The sequence below is a fragment of the Falco punctatus genome (assembly GCF_963210335.1).
Source record: "Falco punctatus genome assembly, chromosome: 7".
Classification (NCBI taxonomy): Eukaryota; Metazoa; Chordata; class Aves; order Falconiformes; family Falconidae; genus Falco; species Falco punctatus.
The window spans coordinates 24,372,609-24,396,988 of NC_137587.1; the positions used below are offsets into that span (position 1 = coordinate 24,372,609).

The 24,380-nt window shown below is 39.2% G+C and overlaps 1 protein-coding gene across 22 annotated transcripts in view; it reads left to right on the forward strand.

Moving 5' to 3' along the window:
* The window catches only part of CD44 (CD44 molecule (IN blood group)), a 58,616-nt gene extending 40,345 nt beyond the window's left edge, over positions 1-18,271 (forward strand). For 5 of the 22 annotated variants that reach the window (XM_080394915.1, XM_080394926.1, XM_080394930.1 and 2 more), the window contains 8 exons: positions 125-307; positions 2,083-2,244; positions 3,757-3,942; positions 5,654-5,914; positions 6,814-6,999; positions 10,258-10,380; positions 11,800-11,878; positions 15,987-18,271. In XM_080394915.1, coding sequence (XP_080251041.1) covers positions 125-307; positions 2,083-2,244; positions 3,757-3,942; positions 5,654-5,914; positions 6,814-6,999; positions 10,258-10,380; positions 11,800-11,878; positions 15,987-16,203 — 1,397 coding nt within the window. In that variant the 3' untranslated portion in view covers positions 16,204-18,271. Of the gene's footprint in view, positions 1-124; positions 308-2,082; positions 2,245-2,710; positions 3,707-3,756; positions 3,943-5,653; positions 5,915-6,813; positions 7,000-10,257; positions 10,381-11,799; positions 11,879-15,986 lie in introns of those variants that run through there. The other 17 variants (XM_080394932.1, XM_080394936.1, XM_080394916.1 and 14 more) reach the window with 13 other exon arrangements.
* Positions 18,272-24,380: the final 6,109 nt, after the last annotated feature.

The following is a 24,380-nucleotide window of genomic DNA, read 5'->3' on the forward strand; positions in this document are numbered from 1 at the left end:
CAATGATGAAAAGAAAAAGCCAAAACACAAAAGCCAAGCACTCTTGTGTAGAGCATGAAGGTGAGAATAAAATGACTGGTGTTGGGTATTTTGATCATTATTGATTCAATCAACGTCTTATCAGCACTAGTTACAAGTGAGAATGGAAACCGTCAAGGACCAACCCAACATCCGCTATTAATGAACAGTGCTCATTCTGGATGGATCAGTCAAGAACAAAATCCTGCAAATACCACTTGGAGTACTGAACAACATGAATTTACTGTTGCAGGTGAAAATGATATTGAAAAGGAATCTTCTCATACAGGTAATATTACAGGTGGCATTTTAGTAAATTATCAGGGTTTATTAAAGATTTAGTTTTAGGATTTTTTAAGCTAACAATTTAGTATTCTAAGGCTGTAACAGAAATTCTGTGAGTAAACCTGAGCAATTCTGATGTTATATTATGGTCTCTTTTAATTATTCTATTATTCAGTCCTGTTTCTGGAGGTTTGTTCTCTCTCCTATTTGGATTGTGTGTCAAGACCTATAGTAGATTTCATTCTGTAACTGACTCCTATATTTTGTGTTCTGTGTCATGCAGTCACAAGGTTTTAACAAGTTATATACCAGGATTATATCTGTAGGAAAAAGGGAATGTTCAAATAGAAAAATAACATCTTTTATATTTTTCACATATTTGGGAGCTGTGTTCACTCCCCTGGTGCAAGTCATTATTAGTCTTGTTTGCTTTTTTTTCCCCCAGTTTTTTTTTAATATGCAATTATATCTAAAAGTTTTTATCTAAAATATCTACTCACCCCACTTTTGAACTATGAGAAGATGTACTAGTGATGAAGGAAAGAAAACAAAGCACAGAGTAGAACAAGAGAGACTTCTCTCATTTTGGTTGAAGCAATTGAAACATAAAAGATAAAATACTATAAAGCTAGTAACTGAAAATTGACATATGTTAGTTTCTGTCCCTGTGAGTGTATTAAGTTTACTGATTAATGACTGATGTGCTGTACTAAGCACTGCCAATATTGAATTTAACACAGTTGTCATCTGCTCTTGCAGATTACCAAATACAGGTCACTGAAGTCAAGCATATCATAAACATGGTTTGAGATGCTGTAGAATGTGGATCAACTCATTCAACTAAAAGTAATCTTATTAGCAAAAGTTTTGTGTAGCTCACTGCTTCAGCAGACCCTAATTCCACATTCCTCTAAGTTATCAACCCCAGATGTTTCATCAACATCCTTTAAAAATCTGATGATGTAATAAAATGTATTACTGATATATGTATAAATAATATACTATACAATACCACTATAGCAATATAATTTGGCCTAGTTGCAATTAAAATTTTAACATGCTGTGGTGACTTTCTTGTGTTTTTTGATTGGGTTGGGGGCATTAAGGAGTGGCATAACTATATAAATAAGATTCAGGTTCTCTTTTGCTGTGATTGTCTAATAAAAACTACAGACTGGTTGATACGGACAACATCATATTTTTCTAAATAACCGCAATATCAAATATTCTCCAGCTGAAAGCTGTCTTATTTGTTGTGTGCACCATTCACAAATCTACAGCATGTGAATGTCACGCTTCCTTGTCTATTTTCCTGGACATGCTGCAACTAATAAAACAGTGAAATTTTGAGGGGGAAAAAATGGATATAGTCAATACACTCAAATTCTGTGATTAAAATCTTACTGATGGGTCATATTCTTGCAGCTATTTCTGCCTTTGCTCTTCTTAATTCTGCATCAGTGGATACTGGTTTGATATTCAACCAGTACAAAGACAATAGCATGATTTGGGGAAGTAATTCTGAAAAAAATGAGAGATCTTGATTCTGAAAAGCTCATACTCAGTTTGAGGAAGGAGTCAGTCCTATTGGTGACAGTAGGCAGCTTTTCTAAACATAAACCAGAATGAGAAGCAAATCTGCTTTAGTTCTCTTTACCATTAAATGTAGTAGACACGTGAGCAAGGCTTGTCATAGAGACAAGAACCAAAGAGCAGAATAATATGAGAAATGGATCTTTATATACTGAGTTCATAATTGCTTCACCATCATTATAACAGCTATGGTCTCCAGCCATGGGGCCAAACAGAACAACTCAGTGCAAGAGCCATTGGTGTATCCAGGCTGGGACCAGGGAGAGGATTATACTACACAACCTGCTATAATGGATAGAATTATTCCTTCCAGAGAGAATAATCATGAAAAAGAGTCTTCCACTGCAGGTACTAGTAATAATAATGTCAATTATGTGTATTTCTTCACTTCTGTCTCTCAGATGGCCTGTCTTGGAAAGATATTGCATGAACTTGTACAGAGGAGTAACTTACTGATCTATTTAAGGCAATGATAAAAATTATAGGGTGATTAGTTTTCTCTGTGCTCTCACTGGGTGGTGGTGAGACAGAAGGTCTCAATTTTAGTTCTGTTGAAAACACTAATTTTTCACTTACCAACACCACTCTTAGTGCTTTCTGATGCTTAGTGAAGCATGAATGTGGACTTGCACCTGGCTTATTACATAAGTTCTGTTATTTGGTGGTGTCAAGCAGTCTTTACCATAAAGTTGAATTCAGATTTCTGTATATTTGCACATCAACAGGCTAATGCTTTTGATTTCTGAATATTCATCTGGGGAAAGAGTGTTCTTTTCATAGACTTTATCGAAGCGTTTGTCCCTCTGATTTGTAGAATGATAAGAAAAAGGAATTTACAAAACTGGCATGACACAACATCATGATGCAGTCTCGTATAACATGTAACATTCATACCATCAAAATAATGTTCTAAAAGCATGATATGAGAAACACATGACTTATTCCTGAAATAAGAGGAAAGGTAACTTTAACCCTTTCTTAAACAGACAATGCTCAGAACCTGTTTTTGATTTTGTGAAAACTAGTTACATTCCTTTTATGGTTGCTCTGATTGTATCTCTTCTGTCTCACTGCTCCTGCCATTATACAGCATTAACAAGATATTCTGAAAAAGCAGGACACCTTAGGTAATGAATCTGGAAAGCTGATGACAATGAAAATAAATAAAAAGACTGTTTTCTTTTCTTCTTTATGATCCAATTAGAATTAAAACAACTTAAAGTCTACTCTGCATATTAGGAAGAAAACAGTGTGGGTGGTGGGTTCATTGCACACCACATCACAAAGTAATTCTAACAGGTAAAATCCTTCAGTAATGCCAAAATCTGAAGCTGATTCTGAGAGAAAATCTAGTCTTGTGACTACCATGAACAGAACAATGAAAAAGAGCTATAAGCTCTTTTCTGTAACTTGTCACCACTCAGTCTTGAGCAATAAAGGAGATGCAATGCCTTCAGAAAGGTTTATTTACTGTCAGTACTGATATCTGTAACATAAAACACAGTGTAGCAGCACTTGGCAGTGTTCCTGAAGATAAGGATCTGTGGTCAGCCTGGGATGCAGGATGCTGGAATTTTCCTGACTTCTGTCTCTATGTCCTTTTCCTGTGTCCACTGTCTCTGGGAATCTTTTGGATTAAGTAAAAGAGTCAATGAGAATAGCAAATGAAAATGTCTGATCATTGAGAGAGCAGAGATGATGTACAGGAAGACAGGAGGTCCCCCTTCTCATCCCCTTTCATGGTGAGAAAAGGGTAGCAGTGGTTTAAAGTGAACAGGAGACTTGAAGGTGGTGGGAATGGGAGGGGCACAGCAGCACACACAAGGAATTTACAGCTGATTAAAACATCATGGTACACAGCCATTGCCTCTCCTGATGGTGCCCACCACGAAGACCCAACTCAGCCACCTCTGTCTTCAGATACGGAGCCAGGGCAGGGCACTGAAGGCTCCACGCATCCCACAGACGCCCCTGGCAATGAGGTCCTCTACAGTACCACAGCTAGTACGAGGAAACCTGGCAACGACTCCTCTCTGACGGCTACCAGTAAGAATAATGGATCATACTCATTTCTCATGCCCAGTGTGAAATGAGGGATCATTTCTTCTGAAATTGACTCTTTTCCCTATCTTTCTTATCCTGGGAGTCTACATACTTGTTGCGAACTTGCAGTGAAATGTTTTCATGATTTTGTTGCATGTGAATGTTCCAACAAGAATTGCTACCTCTTAAGGATGCTTTTTCCCCTGGGTCCCCTGTTTCTTATGCCCCCCAACTTTTCTCAGGTTTGTTTTTCATAGAGGGTGATATTGAGAAAGCAATTGTTTTGTGAGGTTAGCGGGTAGTGTAAATGAATCATAGACTTAAAAACATTTTTTCATGTCTGATCATTCCTGGTCTTGGCGTTGCCACAGATTCTCTTAATACTGTAAACTTCTAAATAACTTACTGCAATCTGTTCATGTAGTAATGCAAAGTTCTAACCTCAGTTCCTAAGTTCTGTATGTTATCCAACTAAAATTATCCCTAATCAAAATATTTTTTTCTTACTCTAATATTTTTATTGTTTAGTAATGGATTTTTATGACATTGTAGTACTTTGGAATTTTTAAGATCTTTCTTGCATTTTCTAAAGAAAAAAATCTAAGGAAAAATTATCATTTATGCTGTCTCTTTTCATCTTCAAAATCCATTTTCATCAGGACTATTTTGTCTGCAACACTTAGGATTTGCTGAAGAGCTATGAAACCCAAAAATTGTGTGGATTAAAATACAGGTTTTTCCTCTACTCCTTACTCCTGTTTTCTAAATATGGAAGAGAACCTGCGTCAGCCTGTTAAGCTTTATGTGGTTTGGTAGATCAATTGCAAATATGAAAACCTAATCATGATTTTACAATTTATTCAAATGTTTTCAACCAGGTCATTCTAATCTTATTCCTATGTAATGACAGGAGTATTTGTACTCGGGTTTTTTTCTGATAAAAATGGTTTTTTTTCTCCCTTCTAAATAGTGATTACTAGACATTTTCAAAACTAAGACTTTAGGTTAATGTTGTTTGCAAATACATTTTTTGTTTTCTTATTTTGCTTAGTGATGTTAACTATCAGTGGTGAAATTTTGAATGAATATCAACCTTTATTATTCAGTTAATATTTTGAAGCACTTGGAAATTCTGAAAGTACATTTAGTTAAGCTATGCTTATTTCTTGCTTCTGTGAAATCCTTACTCTTCTGCATCAGTTGCAGTATTAGCACTGCCAGAATGATTTGTAAAGGATGTTCATTAAATAATTTAATTCCTTAATTTTTCAACTGAATTAATTTTAAATTCTTCTCTTGGGAGACCGAAACACATTATTGTGATCATCTCATGGAAGAAGAGAGATACCTAAAAAACCTTAAAAAGACATTTTTTTAACATGACGGTATTGTCAATCTCAAATAGTCAGGTCTTAGTGGCTGCTACTTATTCTTTGGAAAGCCTTTACATGCTTTAATCCACGCTGAAATTTAGGACTTTAATAAGTAACTATTAAAGTGATCAATAGAGTATTATTGCAGGAAAAGACAAATCAAAAATAATGTAACATATATGCAAGATCTTGTTTGCTTGTGTTTTTCTTTTCTCACTGTGTATTCTATATAGGCTAAAAAGAAAAGGGTAGAGCTTGCTAAATAACATAAAGCCACAAAAATACATAAGGTGGGGTTTTCTTAAACATCTTTGAAGTTAACTTAGTCATCATCACAACAGTCACAGCCTCCACTGATGTTCTGAAACCACAAGATATAACCCAGGAAGCGTGGGCACCTCACATCGTGGTAACAGCCATTGCCTCTCCTGATGGTGCCCACCACGAAGACCCAACTCAGCCACCTCTGTCTTCAGATACGGAGCCAGGGCAGGGCACTGAAGGCTCCACGCATCCCACAGACGCCCCTGGCAATGAGGTCCTCTACAGTACCACAGCTAGTACGAGGAAACCTGGCAACGACTCCTCTCTGACGGCTACCAGTAAGAATAATGGATCATACTCATTTCTCATGCCCAGTGTGAAATGAGGGATCATTTCTTCTGCAACTGACTTCTTTCCCCATCTTTCTTATCCTGGGAGTCTACATTGTCAGTGTGGACTTCCAGGGCAAAAATCTGTGGTGGGATCTGTGCTGTTGATAGAACTACCTTCTGGACAAGGCATAAGGGACTCCTTGCTAAACTGCACTTGGTGGTTTCTGTCCTTGGCTGAAGCATGTTTCCGGGTGGCCTCCTGACTGTTCTGCAAGACACACACTTTGGTGATTCTGAATCCCCAGCCCCATCTTCTTTTCTTGCGCATCAGTGGGACCAGGCTTGATATGCTTTGGCACTGTGATTGGTGTGGTGGAGGTGCTCTAGTGGGTTAATCAGATGGCTTGCTCCTGTGACTCAGCAGCAGCACCCTCACTGGAGAGTACTGTCCTGGTGGTGAAGGCAGGACAGTCACAGAGGGACTACGTAACATAAATTCTGCCTTCAATTCCTTACTCCTCCTCACCAGTGGATTGCTAGGCAAGACCACCACAGATCTGGCTGCAGTATGGCTGCTCACTCCTGAGTTACAGTGTCAGGTTGTTGCTGTTGTGGTCTCTTCTTCTGAAGGTCTTCCTTCTCCATCTGTCACTGGGATCTGTATATGTAGCCACTGTCTCCCTCCAACATGGTGAGCACATATGTGGTACCTAAGGGTCTCTTAGAAGCCAGTGACAGTGTGGAAAAAGAAGAGGAGGCCTTCATGTCTTCTCTTCTTCTGTGCTTTGAATGAGGAAGATGGACATGCTTTTTGGCTCGCTGTGGTACAGGAAAGAGCGGAATAATGTGGGTGGTGGTTTTGTGAGCACTCACTTTTAAAGCTGATCCTGCTGTCGTCATGGCAGTCACAGAGTCCGTGGATGATGTTAACCGAGAGAAAGCAACCAAGGAGCCACAGTCACCTGGCACTCCTCCTGGAAGTGAAAGTGAACAAGCAAACACCACAGATAGTTCCCATCTCAGTTGGGTACCTGGAGTTTTTCCAGACATTGAAGATCATCTTAACCAATTGCAGACCCCTCTTCCTACTAGTAAGAACAATGAATTAGGAGCATTTTAATTTATCCATCAGTCAGTTATAATTTTGGACAATGGTGATTACCCCCAAAATATGTGTAAATTATTTTCATGTTATAGTTTCCTTTTTCATTTTTATTATTGTTTATAACCTGCTTTTAAGATGTTGTTAAAGGGAATCTCTTCCTGTGCAGAGCAGAGGACATTTTCTAAAAGACTGAAAACAGTGATTTGGAAATAACCTTTTCTTATGTCCTGTTATCTGTATGTGATAACACAACTGTTAAAGTGAACGAGGGTAAACTTTCTCCTCATGCTAATACATACATAACAGCATTTTGTCTTTCTTATTTGCTGGGCACAAATGACAGCTATGTAACACTGAACTGTCTGCAGCTTTTCCCTCGTCTATATTCCCTCTACATTAGTTGAATATGTATCAAAAGAAAGGTAATTCTCTGCAAAACCTTGTCATCTAGGTGTATTTGCTGCTGGTATCTTGCCAGTGATTAATTATAGTTATGTTACTGGGCTGTAACTGACATTTCATTTGTGAACAACTTTTTTTTTAAAGGGCTATTCTTCTGATAGAGTTAGTGCAGTAACCCTGTTTACTTATTACACCAGCTATAGCCTTTCTTTTTGTGTGTGTGTGGTCACATGCTAATAGTACAGGAAATGAAGGGACTTTTCCTTATTCCCAAATAAAATTTCCACAAAAATAATCATCCTAATGTTAAGGTTTTTTCCAAATGCTACTTCCCATTCACACCAATCAAAATATGATTTTGTGCACTTTCTTGGAAGTCAGTGGAACCATCCCAGAGCTGATTGTCGCCAGTGCTCTGTGGATGTTCTTTGCACGTAAGCAAGATTATGTACCTATATTTTTATGGCATTGTACAGCAGACACTTTAAAGATACTTCTATTGTTAATTAATGATAATTCATACATTTTCAGGTAGACTTTGGCCTAATTTTTATTTTTCTTCAGAATTTTATATAAACTCAGTAAAATCAACTCTATCAAAATTGCCTGAGTTACAGTATTTTGACATAGGTACAGTAACATAAATGCAAAACATGTATTTGATAGAATCTTATTGGGAAGATAAGTCTGATTTTAATAATGATTTCCTACTACAACAAACTTATTTCTTGACTTTTTCTGCCCTACTCACTTAAGTAATCCAAGCTGCCTCCTTAATTTTATGTGCAGACTTTACGCACTATGAAAAAATGTTTGCTACCTTTCTGTTTTGAGCACATAAAACCTGTAAAAAATCATTTTCAAGGTGAATGTCTGGCTCGAATGTTTGCATTCTCACTGCCCTGGCAAAGGCTTATAAGGCCATATTCCCAAAACTCTTCCTTTTTTCATTTATCTTCTCTTGGTCCTTTTTAAAAACACAGTACAAGGGAATTACTAGGACACTACCATCATCATGAAAGAGGTTATTTATTGAAGGGTTCATTCATTTGTAATGTTGCCTCACATAGCTGTAATGTGATGGAAAAGATTCATGAATGTATTGGCAGACTATAGTTAACGGCTTTCTCTGAACAAATGAATGGCTTGATGTATTTTACTACTTTTTTTCACTTGCTTTTTCTCTACAGCAATGTTTAAGCTGTTGCCTTACATCACGCTAATGACTGATCTGTTGTCCAAGTGTCCATGGAAAAACAAATCAGTCCACTGATGGAACCCAAAAAATAACTGTCAAAAAGAAAAATATCTACTTTGTCATCAAAATGAAATGTACAGAGCTTTTAAGGATCCCACCCTGCCACTTGCAAGCAACTCCCCAGAGCCAGAACAGCAGGGGACTGGACTGAATCCTGCTGTTTCTCAGTGCTCAGGGGAGGGGAAGGGCAAATGTAGCAGTTCTCTAAGCACAAGGATTTTAATAAATGTCTGAGTGCCTTTCTAAGGGGCTTTGTGGTGGAAAAGCTATGGCATTTCTCAAGGATGATATAAAACGTCTTAAAAAACCCCCACCTGCTGAGATGTGGGGTAGACAAGTGCGTATGTTCCTTTTGGTCAGCTTTCTTGGAGGCTAGATCAGGGCTCTTAGCTGCTGAATTTGTGCTCTGTCCTGTGTGGTGAGATAGCACAAAATAACTCACTACTCGGTAAGTTTCTTGTTAATAAAAATATTCAAAACATCTGGAAGATTCATGAACTACTTGCTGGCTGAGCTTAACAGAGGGAAAAAACATGCTATTAGGAAATGAGATCAGAAATGCTGGCTAGAAATTAGTTGCAATGTGTGTTAAAGAAAAATAACTTTACAGCTGATTAGAGAGCGTGCTTTGTTTTCTGTGTTAGAGTCTGGAAGAATTCAGAGAAGTGAAGATCTGTAATATCTTTTTTGTAGTGATAAAGAAGTAGTAGTCCCAAATGAAATCACTATATCTGTAGGCTGCTGATAATTGTAGGTTTGGGGTACCCATATGGTAACGGCGTGGGCCAGAAACATAATTGTGTAAAAGTTCAAGCAGTATAACCAGCACTGCAAAAACTTGGGACTGGAAGTATGCATTTTGATTTAAGATGTAATACTGTCTTTGAACCAAGTTAAAAAACTTATTTAAAAAGGAGAAGGGGATCCACCTCTAAGTTTAAGGAGAACATTTTTTATATTAGGAAAAATACTTCAAATTTTTAAAGTCCCATTCTATACATAGCTATCAAATTTAAAATCATTCAGGTAACCATTCTTCTACTTTATGAAAGCATTAAACTTTTAGAAATTCAGTTTTATCCTGTGTAGGAATAAAATTAAATGTTTTAAAAGTTCTCCATATTGGTCATTTTAGATTTAAATAAAACCCTAAAGTTTTTCTCCCCCTGCCTCTTCTTTTCTCACTTTATTTTCCCCATGGAACAGACAAGGTGTTTGACTTGTATGACAAAAACCTCTTCCAAGAGTTGCCAACATTCAAATGTCTTTACATTTTCTCCAGAAAATTTCTAGAAAATTATAATTTCATTTTGGCTCACAGAAGTATAGCATAAGCAAAACTGAAATATATGAGAAAGACAATAAGGGAAAACCATGAGTTTTATTATTAAAAATACTAAAACTAGCCATAGTTCAGATGATTATTGTAGTCTATGTAATAGCTTTCAGTATAAATAATTTTTAATAGCCTCAGCATGACATTTCTAGAATATGTTTTTTTAATTGTTAAAATCATAATGTTTGTAACTCACTGTTAAATATCCACTAAGCCTATTTGGCCTAACAGATTGGTTTTTTCTTTAGGATCTACCTCCAGTATATATGGTGATCAAGGACCGCACAAGGGACATTATGAATCCACTACTTTCCCTGGGGACACCACAACAACAAAAATAGTTTCACAACAAAGGTCGGCCCAGGTACCAGGTAGGTTTTTGAAGTCTCATGTTTTAAATTTAAGCGCAGAATTGTATTGATATGAACTGAAGTAAGAGAGGAAAATCTAGGTTAATTACAGTTGTTCAGACTTTGTTCTGGATCACATGGTATTTGGCATTTTCGCTAGTAGTCTGAAAAATGGAGCATATTGTGATTCACATAATTTTCCAGAAATATCAAGATGAGATAAATCACGCATTTGGAGAATGGGATTAAGATCCAAATAACCTTTCTAAACTGATATGAAATCAGGCAAAATTCAGTAAAGGTATATGCAAAGAGAATCCACGAGAACATTCGGTGAAAATGGTAGCTGAGACGAGTGTTGCAGAATTAAAACGGAACAGAGAGAAGCCAAACCCATGATACAATTGCAGAAGAATGCAAATATATTCTGGGACATATTAACAGTAAAGTTATTTTTAAAACAGAGAAAGTAATTATCCTACTCTACTGAGGCCCAGCAAATCCAGAGCTGAAGCTTTATATTTGGTTCAAGGCATTGCATTAATCACATAGAAAAAAAAAAAAATAAATACCTGAGAAGAGCACAAAGAAAATTTTGGAAAGGTAACTTTTGAAGTTGTCATCATTGTCAGAGAAAACTGAAGGGAGATATCAAAAGGACATGCTACAAAAAAGAATGCTTCTCAGTTTTTCACCATGGAGTAATAATAATTAAGTGATAAGAAGTAATTTGTTTCAAATGAAACATAGAAGACTTCTTAAACAAGGCAGACTTGTTTCAATCAAACAAAATAAAAGAGGTAGTTCTTAGGAGGGGATCTCTGTCAGTCATAGTAGTACTGCATAAAGCATAGTCTACCGGAAAGGTTGTGAAGTTTCCTTTAATAAAAATGTTAAGAGCAAATGGAATATTCCTCGCCCATCTTCTTATTGACCCTGTTTCACTGGAGTGAAATGTAGCTGATATGACCTCTGAGGGTCCCTTGCAGTTTTGTAGTTCCTTCTTTTTTTAGGCTTTGCCCCAGAAATACCCCTTAAAGTAAGTTTTTAAATGAAAAAATGAACATTTCGCTCTACCTTTAAGTCATCCTGCTTTTGTGCCTGGGATTACAGGTATACCATTGCAAAGCCTTTTCTTTTGCTCTTGGAATAAATCAGTGACAGAACTCCTCTTCACCTATGTCCACCAAAGTACAGTGTTTATAGGTGCCAACAGTGATGGGATATTTCATCTGAGTTGGCCTGTATATAGCTGAATGATGAAAAGTATTCAGTTTACACAAAAGCACTTCGTAAAACAGACAAACATTCATGCGAACTAGGAAAAACTGACAGTTTAAAGAATGTAAAAGAGCTTGTGTTCTTGCAATTCTACAAAACAGCAAAACTACATGAGCTCCATTAACACGCTGTCCTCCCCTCCCTCAACTCTCCCCACAGAATGGCTGATCATAGTTGCTGCTCTTGTGGCTCTTGCGTTGATTCTTGCAGTGTGCATTGCTGTTAACAGTCGGAGAAGGTAAGGTAGCCCCTTTTTCAAAACACACTGCCTTGCTATTTTCTTCATCGAGAGGTTTCAAAGCTTCGTGGAAAGGCAGAGTAGCATAACACAGGAAAGAGCTTCGTCTGTGAAGCACTGTGAGTTGGGGTGTGGGGGCCACCACGTGAAGTCCACAGCTGTATAAACCATTTAGTCTTCACTTGTAGATGGAAACTAACTGTACATATATCATAGAGAATTAATTATTCTCTACCTATTAGTTATTAATGGGAAAATCCTGCCCACTGAGGGTGAAAACTGTGTGAGATGGACATAGCAACCTGAGGATGAGCTGAGTATCACCCTCCACCATTAACAGTGTTGTCTGTGTATAGTGTGGAGGAGTGTATTGGGCAATCACTGTCACATGGTGAATTTGTTCATTCCAAACAAAAAGCAGCATCACGGCTGGCAGGGGTATAGTCTAACATTGCTATCAAAGCACTCAATAGCTTTATTTACTCCTCTACAGATGAAGAAGCTGAGGAATAGAAAGTTGCAGTGATCTGTGCAAAGTTAGCCAGGAAATTTGAAAAAACTCCAGCCTTAAGAGGCTATAATATTCTTAACTTTCTTTTCTCTGGGGGCTGTTCTGAGGTTACTTCTCAATTGTCTTAAACAGCTTTTTGCTACTTGAATGTTAAAGTTGAACCCCTTAACAGAGTAACTATTTGCTACTTGAATGTTGCATTTCAACATTTTTTATCAGAGTAACTATATAACATGCGGAGGTTCTTGTTCAGGTTCATGAGCAAATTTATTCCTAGTCTGCTGGCTCCAGGAAAGCACATGATAAAGCTTCTATGAAATACTGTTAAAGTCCTCCAAAGCATGGCATGGGTGCTAAAATAAAGCATTGCCACTGTGGTGAGGGAGCAATCCAGGCAGTCCCTGACCTTAATGCAGAAGGCCTCTATGCGGCAAAACAGCGCAAACTAAATGCCAAGTTGTAATAGTAAACTGATACAGTTTTGCTGAAGTCAGTAGTGGGATGCTACCTGATACGTTTGACCTGTGACTGTATCCACAATATCAGTGCTTCTGTGACAGTATTATTAGAGACCTGCTGAAATAAGAAAGCTGTCCAACATACGGTGAGACAGAGAATGCTACAACTTCCTTTCTGTGAAATGATTCTGGAGTTACACAGCCTGAATGGCATGGCTTATTGATTTATATGTTACTTTCTTACGTCTTTAACAGTAGAGACTGCCATAGTTTCCTCCCTCCACAGGAAGAGTCACCATAGGAAAACACAAACAGGGCCACTATGACTAATTATAGATTGCATCTGATAAGAAATGAAACAACCTCAGAGCTGTAAATTATGCCCTAGATACCATTAATGGGAAACACCTTTTACTTAGTGCTTCCATGCAGCTGGGAGTGAGTAGGAAAGAGAGAAAGTGCGTGCGGGTGCATGTATGTGTACAAATGCATGGATTAGACCCCAGAATATGTGTTAGTCACAGCAAGGAAATAATTTTGAAGCAGCAACGTACTCTGGTATGCTTAAAAGAAGTGGATTGTTTTCTTTCATTTTAGCAGGATCCAAATGATAACATGAATAACCTAAGGATTCTTTCTTCATCTATCCTGATAAGCACTGACACACGGAAAATTCATAGAGAGGCAGCTGGCGTGCGGTCGGAGCACTGCATGTGAACACCGACTAATCCAAAACCAACAGCAGCGCTTCGAGAAAACTGGATAGCTGAGGAAGGAGGTTGAACATTTCAGGGTTAGCTGAGCAGCAGCTTGAGAATGTTTCAAGCATTAATTTATTTAAAAAGTGAGAATAAACTGTGTTTTTATTTGTTTAATGCTGTCAGTTACACAATTTTTCAAATGAATGCTAACTGCAGCATCTCCAGTTTCTCTCATTCGGGTTGTCTGAAAAAAGCCTAATGAAGCATAGGCTTCTGTTTCAAGGTAGTTACCTTCCTGATTCAGAAATCAATAGATTTAGCCTTTCTAGTTAGGAAGTCCACATGGCAGAGGTTTCAAGTATTTCAAACAAGCAACTGGGCCTCCTCAGTAAACAGCAAATTGTTTGGCAACTATTTTTCTTTCTTTCTTTCTTTCTTTCTTTATTTTATTTTATTTTATTTTATTGTTAAATTGGTGTTGTCATAAGTGATCTTAACCAAAAATCAAAATGGCCAAGGTCCAGTGTGATCCTATTTAGTTAGTTAGTTATTCCTATCGTTGCAAAGACAACTGCCTCTGTCTGGTGCCTGTCATAAAAAAAGTTAGGATCTCCTTCCAGGGTCCAGAAGATGCTGCCCAGCCTGACCACCACGTCAGGAGAGACATTCTGAGCCACTCTTCTGAGAGGCTGTGAAGCTCCCCAGCTCCTCGCTGGCCTCTTTCAGCATTTCAGGGCTGCAGAGCAGAAATCATTCCCAAGGGCATGTGTAATTTTATCACAGTGAACTGAGCTACTTTGGATAAAACAACCCTCATCTGTCAGGCAGTAAGCATGAAAAAAGTAGTTACTTGGACGGATAATAGTATAACTGAACTGCCAAATTAGTCATTCAGACAAAATAGGCTTCCTTTAAGAAGAAAGCACTTTAAAATAAAGCTTCACAGAGACATTGTTCCTCTTAAGAGAGCTGTGCTTTTTATATTCAGTTTACACAAGACTGTTAGAGGACAAGTAGGTTGTTCGGCACTGTGTAGTCAGAGAACTGTCTTAACAGTCTGGGGCAAATCTAACTACTGTACTGCTAGTATTTTTTTACTCCTTTGAAGAATACACATCCCACATTGACCAGCATGCATCAGTTTTGGACTGGTGTCGTGGTGTAACCCCGGCCGGCAGCCAAGCATCACGCAGTTGCTTGCTCACTCCCCCCCCAACCCAGAGGGATGGGGAGAGAATCGGAAGGGGATGTAAAACTCAGGGGTTGAGATAAGAACAGTTGAACGGGTAAAGCAAAAGCCGCGCATGCAGAGCAGCAAAGCAAAGCAAGGAATTCATTCACCACTTCCCATGGGCAGGCAGGTGTTCGGCCACCCCCGGGGAAGCCGGGCTGTGCCATGTGTAATGGTTACTTAGGAAGACAAATGCCATAATGCCAGATGTCCCCCCCCCCCCCCCCCTTCTTCTTCCCCCAGTTCATATACTCAGCATGATGCCGTATGGAATATCCCTTTGGCTAGCTTGGGCCACCTGTCCTGGCTGTGTCTCCTCCGACCCTCCAGCTCTCTCACTGGCAGGGCCTGAGAAACTGCAAAGTCCTTGATTTAGCGTAAACATCACCCAGCAACAGCTAAAGACATCAGTGTGCTATCAACCCTGTTCTCACATCAGAGCCAAAACACAGCACTGTACTGACGACTAAGAAGAAAATTAACTCTGTCCCTGCTGAAAGCAGGACAACTGGTGATTTCTTTACAAGAGTGTGTGTGTGTGTGTGTGTGTTAATCCAGAGCTACATATAGAATTTATTGGGCAGCACTACAGTAGGTTTAACTTTAAAAGCACAGTAGCTATTTCCAACCTTGATATCATAAAGAGCTATGCTGTTAATAGTAGCAAGAGTAGTTATTTCCTTGCTGTTGGCAAGCTTCTAGGCCTGACAGGCTAATACAAGGAAGGAAAAAGTTATCTTGTATAATGAGGCGAGCACTTGATCCAAACTTTCTGCTATCTCAAGTACTTGAACACTTTCAAAGGTGTGGTCCCAACTCTGGATTTAGAAGGACCCTGTCCTTACAGTGGGATATCTAAAAAGTTCATAAATGCTATATATCCAAATGTTAGAAAATATTTTCTAGCTTTCAGTAATGAATGTTATTCCTATCTGTAGTAACAAAAGATACAAATTGAATAAGTAAGCTCCTGCCAAATTTTATGAGCATAATGGTGGATGCTTTCAAAACCAAATTATGTACTATGGAGAAACTGTATATTTTGCATTGTATAAGTGTGCACTGGCAGACACAACTGTCATTTCCTCGGCACTGGCAGAACAAGTTTCATTTCCAAGCACCTTTTCCTAAATAGTGACTTTCCATTTTTTTCTAATTTGTGTTAGTCTCCATTTATAGTACTTACTTTCTTTTTATTTCTTTCTAGATGTGGACAGAAGAAAAAGCTAGTGATTAACAACGGCAAAGGGGCAGTGGAGGACAGGAAGACAAGTGGATTAAATGGAGATGCCAGCAAATCACAAGAAATGGTGCACTTAGTTCATAAAGAACAGTCAAATGACCGAACAGGAGCATGTGACGAATTCCTGACCATTAATGAAACACAAAATCATCAGGAGTTTGACATGAAGAGTGGAGTGTAACAGTAGCAAGTTGCCAAGTAGATCAGAGCTGGGGAAATCAAAATCACATGGAACCTGGACAGGAATTCACAGATGCACTGTGCTACTGATGTCTTTTGAACATAATTAAACATAAGTTTTATTCATTTTTAATCACTTTTAAATGATGTCTGATTTACAAAATTGACATTTGCTTTCTGAAATAAGCCCCCAAGAGCTGCCTAATGTCGTCAGTTCCCATTTCCTACACAGAGGACACTCACTGTGTCCTGGGTGTTAGGAGGCATACAAGTTTACGTCATTGTTCCCCAGATGGAGGGTCTTCGCTGTGCGGAGCTGCAGAAGTATCCAGTCACTCCACCTTACAGGCATTTAAGGTACTAAACTTGCCATGGTACAAGAGTAAGTGAGGAACAAATGTCAAGACCAAAAATCAAGTTTAAATCAAATCGGCCTCCTATACAATGTCCAAAACATCAGAATCCTTCAGCAATGCCTTCCAAATGGGAAGAGCAATAGGTGCATTCAGAGTCTGCCAGTATAAACAAAAAGTGATGTTTTAAAACGATTTATGGCTTGGTCTGCAATAAAGGAAACCCAGAAGGACAAAATTTATTTATCTTTGTTTTTAAATGCCTATGAGCATACAGCAAGTCTTCTTGGGAGGGGGAATAAGGAGATTGAAACATGAGCTGATACCTAATAAATTTCTGTACTTTATTATCCTAACAATCTGTACAGTTATCCTTGAGTTTTTGAGGTGTTCATTGCTTTTCCCCCTCCTTCCTTCAGTTGTCACAGTTTGTGCATGTTTTTAATGAGGCTGTTAGTTAGGAGAATGAATAAAACAGAATGACCCCAGCTCTATCACACATGCACAAAACAAGCAATTGGAGTTCGTTAGGGAAGATGAAAGTATTTTATTTCTAAAGAATAGGTCTCTATCATCTGCTCCATTTTACTTAGGAGATGCTGAGCCTAGTAAAACTTGTTTCCCCTGTAACAATTATGTTACACCAGTTTGCTGATATTTTGAAAGTTACATTTCCATGATCTTGCTCACTCTGAATTCTATTTCATCCATGTTTTTCCCTCTGCTTTTTAAAAATACCGAAACAAACATTCTTGCTTATTGGTACCAGAAGTTCAAATTCTACAGAAAAGATCAAAGAAAACTAAAGGAAACTCTGCCAGCTATGTAATACAGCAAAGGAGCCGCAGCTGTATTGTTACATGCTTTTGTTTTGTCCTTATGTGTCTGTTATGTAAAGTATTTGTATTAAGCTATGATGCTGTGCATTATATCAAGATGAATTGTCAGAAAAAAAATTATATACTACCAGTGGTCTGTGCCATTTTTAAGAAAGCATATTGGAATGGAGGGAGAATGATGACTTTTAATTGGGCTGCCTCAAGAAGATTCAAGTAAAAACAATCTAAGGTAATTGCGACCAGTGGTCTGTGTCAGCTGTGGGGTGGGAAATGTCCTGTAGTAGCATTATTCAAGTGTTCCTGTTCACAGACCATAGCACCTACTTTGAAACTGCTCTGCTAAAGCATGTTATTTTATGTTCTCCATCTGAAGCAATTTGGAGGATGAGTATTCAGCTGGATAAATACTAACGTTAGCTAGCACTGGAACATAAAGCACAAGATTGTTGATTATATTTCTCAGTCACAGCTCTCCAGAAGTTTCCCATGTGTTTCATCAACTTGCTCAGTGCCCTGGTGTCTGCAGGCAGATCTCCTCAGGGGCAATTTACACCTGGGCAAAAGGTCCCAAGAGGAGGTGTAATTTTATAGTACACATAGGATGATTTCTGACTTTATGTAGGTCAGCATTTTTCATCTATGAACACAGCTTGTGGTCCAAACGTGTTCAAATAAGCTTCAGCTAATAGAGTCAGGATGATTTACACTGTCAGTACTTGTGGTCCACTGTCAAACTTCTCAGACTTTTGATGTATTTTAATACTGAACTGTGTAGTGGGAAGTTTTTTGACTCTCTGCATTGATTTTTGTTTAATTCCTGTAATGTTTTAAAGCAAGCTTTTCTATTTGTCATTATAAATCAAAACGATCTGTTGAAGGCTGTGTTTAAACTGGTGTTATGTACTCATTTCACTAAATATGGACATCCAGAGTAAGAATTATTCCTCTCTTTAAATCCTAATTGGATATGGTTTAATCAAAAGGAGACATTTCATTGTCTTGAAGGCTGAATTTTTCCACAAAAAAACCCAAAAGGCTGTGGTATGATATTCATCTCCCTATTCAGATATTTAATGGAGAATTCCACAAACTCCTTCTAATTTATCTAATGTTCAGTAGCTATAAATGCACAGACAACACTGTTTGGCTTCTTTTTATATTTTTAAGTAGGGAGATGCTCAAGTTGTCTTTATAGAGGCGATGCCATTTTTTTATATATGCTGATTCTTTTTAGATCATGTCATGTGATTCATGTGTAATTAAGTCTCATTATAGTTTCAAAACTAGTTGGCCATTTCATATGTGTAATATAGTAAGTATTTTTATTAATCTTGGTTTTATTATTTGAGGGGTTGTTTGTTGTGTGTTGTATTTTTTTATAGAGAGCGCTTGATATATTTGCATATTTATTTAACAGATTAATCCGAATGAAAGAAAATATTATCTCTAAATTGTAACTAGAAATAGTATTTCTAAAAGCACATTGAAATGTAAAATAAGGTTCCAAAAATAAACTTGATTCCACATTGAGGATAAAAAGTAAGACCAGCATTATTAGTGGGAGAGAGGTATTCAGCAGGATAGTTGTGTTTAGTACTGGTGAGCTAAGTGTCATTTTTTCTGTTTGCAAACTCTAAGCCAGGCTCAGCTGAATCTGTGTGACCATTTCTTCTCTGCCAGCCTCCCATAGCTTCCTCAGGTGCTCTGGGAGTTAACAATTAACTCAGCTTCCCTCTAGAAGCAGACAGCTGGGTCCAGTTTGAGATCAACCCCATAATATCTTGATGACTGTTCCTGGCTCACTGAACTGATGGGATTTGGGAGAGTGCAGCACCCAGCAAGAACCAGCCATTCCTTCAGGCAGCTGACAGACAAGTTGGGTCTTGGTCTGTCCTTGGTGCCTGGAAAGAATGAGGATCTCTCCTTAAAATGCTGAGGAGACCAGAGAGGACCTAAACCAGACCCTGTGATCAGCTGGTGCTATTCCTTTGTCTTAAACAGTTTTAAAGAAATGTAATCCAGACCACCTCTCTCATGGAACTACTGTCTAAAGCAGTAAGTATATTTAACAGAGGGGTTGTATGTTTTATGAGAATGTAATATTTTCATTGGTCAGTCTGGGGTGATTGTTTTACCTGTATTTTCTTGAAGACCTTACAAGGAACATTTGGTTAAAGCAGAGAAAGGATATGCGGCCATCAGGTCTACCTCTGTGGATGGTTAAGGTCTTTCCACAACATCGGTTTCAAAATTATATTTCTGCACGTTTCCCATGTGATAGGCGTGTCTTTTGTATGTCCTTTGTCAACAACAACGACAGCATCTGTGCTAAGGAGTTTGAAACACATTGCCTGGAGTATTATTAAAGGACAATTACTAAGTGCCTCTTCAGCACATAGGAAAAAAGCTAGGCAGGGACAGAGTACATCACCCTGGTTAGGGCTGATCCTCATTGCTCTTTTTGTAGACAATCCTCTGACAACTGTTTTCTGCTTCAGCATACGTAGATGCTAGGGTATTTTGTAAGTCAGTAGTTAATGGGTTTATTTTATGCTATATTGGGCCATTGGCAATAATTATTTCTCAGTCTTATTAAACAATTCAAGGTTCTGACTTCTCTGGTTGCAAGAGACTTGATTAGTCAAATACAAACCCTTTGGGTAACCACAGGTGCTGACTAGTTTTCCCCTGTGGAGGGGAAAAGGACAGAAAGGTGGCAGGAAAAAGGCTGGGCTGGGCTGTTCCTTACGGTGCAGTTCCAGCTGTGTGGGAGTGGGTGACAAACCTTTTCCTTTCAGGGGGCAAGATTTGTGCAAAGGTGTTTTTGGGGTGGGAGCTCTGGGGGATCAGGGACAGAGGGAGGATGAGGTCACTGGCAGAGGAAGTAAAGTGAGAGTGAAATTTCTGTGCTGCTGCTACCGGGAAAGTCCCTCCAACACCCCCAGGACTTTGGCACTTGAATGTTTCACAGCTCTGAGAAGGAAAAAAGAATTGGCCTTTTCCTGTGAACCCACCACCACCAAATGACCCTCTACATTCACTACCTCATTTGCAAACTGATTTTGAATAATTTTCCCCTGGTAGCTTATTTCTCATTATTACTATGCCATGCTGCATGTGGCATCCGCCAAAACCATGTTGAGACCAAGCAGCTGTGACGATGACAAATGAGAGGCAAAGCACAAATTTAGCAGAGATGAGTAACAGTTTCTTTCGTACAGCACAGAGACTACTTTTTGTCTTCCCTGTCTCACCCATTTGGAGTAAGGTTAGCAACGGCAAGATTTCGAGAACTTTTCTCTTCTTGCTCATCTTCCTGTTTTGAAAGTACCAGACTTACACAAATCTTCACATAGGTCAAATGTGCTGCTGCATAGTTTTTTGAAAAGTTGAAGCTGATGAAGCAAAGCTATCATCAGAGAAGCTCTCCTGACCTCAAGGGCGCTGGTTATTGTTAAAGTGCAAGTAAAGCAGAGGCAGTGAAAGCTTTACATATGCTTTAAACACAGCCTTCTTTCAAATTTGTCTGGATGGTTCCAGCAAGCATTAAAAAGGTTTTGCCTGAGCAACAGTTTCAAGGAGCCTCAAACTTTTTATTAAACTTCTTACTCTACGGGCAAAAGGGTTTTGGATGAACAAGTGGATGGATGAAACTCATTTTCATACATTCCCTGCCACACAGATCTGTGTGTGGTACGCCAATGTGAATGTCATTAGTTTTGTGTTTTCTTTCAGAAAAAAATAAAATTATGAAGTTTTGGATCAAAAAGAGTCTACAAAGACTGTCAAATGAGAAGATGACTATTTTTTGTTTTCAGAAATAGACATAGTTTTAATATCTCGGATAGAAGATCTAGCTGTGCAAAATTACTTCTTTGTTTTGAAGATTCACCATGCTTAATACATAATATGGCTTTCCTTTTGTACTAAAATGAAACTCCTACAAGTAATTTATTTCCCATTGTAAAAAATGTCTGTGTAAATTTACAGTAAAATAGGACTTGTCAAGTCAAATAAGATCTGAGATAAATTAAAGTGTATCTATCCGAAAACCCTCAAGCATTTTTTAGAATATTACTGAAAAATCTCACTCTGAAACACCCAACTAACTCGGGCTTTAGCATCTTTTTTCTGGTGCTGAAGCTGAAGCAAGAGGCTGCCTTGTAGGTGATGCCAGAGGCACAGCTGAAGTTAGGGGCATGTAGGCTGGCAGTGGGAAATCAGCACAGAGCTCACAGGCAGCAGAGCCGCTGTACATCCGACAGGTTCCAGGTCTGCTGAGTGAGTCATGAAGGCCTTCAGACTCCCAGAGCAACCCAGGGCAGAAAAGGATGAGAAAAGGCGTTTTCCACCTCTTCTCCAGAAGCTCTAGGTTTTGTACCTGGCATCTGAAAGCCTTGCCTCAGACAATCACGTTAGGGTGAGATCAACTTTAACACCCATATGCTAGTCTCACATTGCAATGTATGAATGGTTTGGTTACAGCAGAGTTTTAGCTTTAAATCTAAATTTACTTGCAGTCGTTGGTGTGCATCTAGCTTCTGGCACCACATACTCAACAGGCTCTTTTGTTTTTCCTGGCTTAATCTGAAAAAAAAAACCAAAAAACTTAGATCATTTTCTGTGACCACATTTTCTTTGTATGAATTGAGACTCCAGGCTTTAATTTTACCCAGAACAAACAGTAATAAACTGGGTATGTTTTGCCTTATGATTGTATGTTAAGTCTGAGTTTATATTCACCACTTTTTATCAGCCCCTGTTTTTTAATAACAAGCATCTGGTTCAGGGCTGCTGCTGCAGATTGCTGGCAGCACTCTTGTGCAGCTAGCTCAGAGAGGCAGTTTTCAGCAGCTTTCAGCCTGAGCCGGTGGAATGAGTGTTTCTAAGGTGAGCCTGTTGTAGCTGAGCCCCGCATCCAAACCACAGTGATCTTGGCTGACAACAGCATAAGAAGGGGGAGAAAAGCCCTCCTGCGAGTGCTCTGGACTATAAACGTCAACGATACAAGCCTCATAGCGAATCTCTAGAAAAAGTACGTTAAGTTCATTTTACTTTTCAGATGTACAAATGATTCACTGTTTTGACTTTTTTCAAGCTCTGGCAATGTTATGTCTAAATGCTGCCTGTTTATCTGTACCCTGGTGTTCAAGTACATGGGGTTTGTTTTATGTTAAAACTGGTTTACGATCGCATATTTTTTTTCTGCAGCAATGGGTCATCAGATTCACCAGTGGAGACTAGTTTATAGTTACTGGGTACTTCCCTGCAGTTGTTTTGTGGTTCGTTTTCTAGTTAATGTTTCTTTCATTCACCAAGAGAATCTGAAATGAACTCCAGGCAAGGATGCTTGTTTGTTTAGCCAGTGACTTAAAAAACAAACGTACCCTCCATTCAAGAAGGGTGACTTTCCCTGCTGTGTAGAGGACAGGTATAAAGCCTATCCACTGGTTACATGCTGGTCAAAAATGGGAGGCACAAGGTCCAGGGCACCAGCTTGCTGCTGGTTTACTGCAAGGGCGTGGGGCTTCCTTGGGGAGCCTTGTTTAGGGCCATCGTCATTCATGTGGAGCAACACCTTCAAAAATCAGTGCTAAAAAATAAGTTAACAAAGCTTATTTGATCCTAGGAATTTAGGCAATATATGTAACCTAGGTGAAATGACGGAATGCATTTGAGTGCATTTCCTAGCCTGGCCCCTCTTCTCTCCCCTTCGCAGAGTGGGAGTCAGCTGCCTTTTCTGGCACAACTCCACAGCGGCATTTCTCCAGTGGTGTCTGTGGACCACAGGATAGTGATCCATGGAGTACTTTCAGACACCCCAGTAAGGAAACAGTCAAATGGAGGTAAATGTCTCTACAAATGGCTGCAGGAAAGGCAATTTTATGGTTCGCTCACGAGTGAGAATGAATAGCACACCACTGTGACAGACAGACTCTGGGCTGCTTTGCTAAATACTCATCCTTGTACTGCTCGTCCTTTAACTACAGTTACAGAAGCACTGTAAACAGTGTGAGGCCTTGTGCCCCTGGATCCCACCCCCGCAAGTTTTGGTGGGCAGCGGTCACTTTGTAATTTATCTGTCTACACAGACACGTTTTTCTTATCACCGCAGGACCTGCCTGCCTTGCTAACCCTACCGCGACTGCAAGCCCTGGTCTTGCACATGATGTGTTTTCCTTCCCACGCCTGCTGCGGCGGTGGAACGGTGCGGTGGCACGGTGCCCGTGCTGGGCAGTATCTGGCCATCTGCCAGGGCTGGGGACCTGCTGCAGCTTTGTGTGCCCGCACGGGGCTCTGCACAGCTCTGGGGAGCTTCGGAAGCCTGGCAGCACCGAACCATGCCCAGGTACTTGTATGTTCTTGCACTGTAAGCAGTTGCTGCAATAACTCTTGCTAGCCCAACTCAGTGTCATTTTTAATGTTGTTTTCCTCCTAAAACACTGCAAGTTGGGGCCACCTGTTTCTTTCATATCCTTGTCCTGTTTACATGCACTAATAGAAAAGAGAAGACTGTTAAAGGTTTAGCAGCCCTCAAGTGTTCTCTCAGTTTTTCTTTCATGCCTGAGAGGGTCCGTGACTCACTGTGCTTTATAGCACCTATAGCAGATGCTTTCCTGTAGAGAGGGACACATTCCAGATACAAAGACACTCCTGAAATAACCTTTTTCTCTAAAGACTGAGGACATGTAGAAAGAGGGCACACAAGGGGCTTGCAAGGGGGGAGGTATTTTCAAAAGGGACAAATCCATGTAATTGCAGCATTGGGTCCTGCATGGGTTGGGGTTTTTAGGTCATTCTTGCAGAAACATTGCTTTAAGAAAAGCATCAAACGTAAATCACAGTGTAGAGTCTTTAATTTCAAACTTTTTGGCATGATGTGGAACAGAAGAATAATGACCTTTTATGGTAGGAATTTGAACGTACACAGTGCACATAAAATACCTGATGGGGAATCCTGAGCGCAACAAACATCAGTGAGGAAT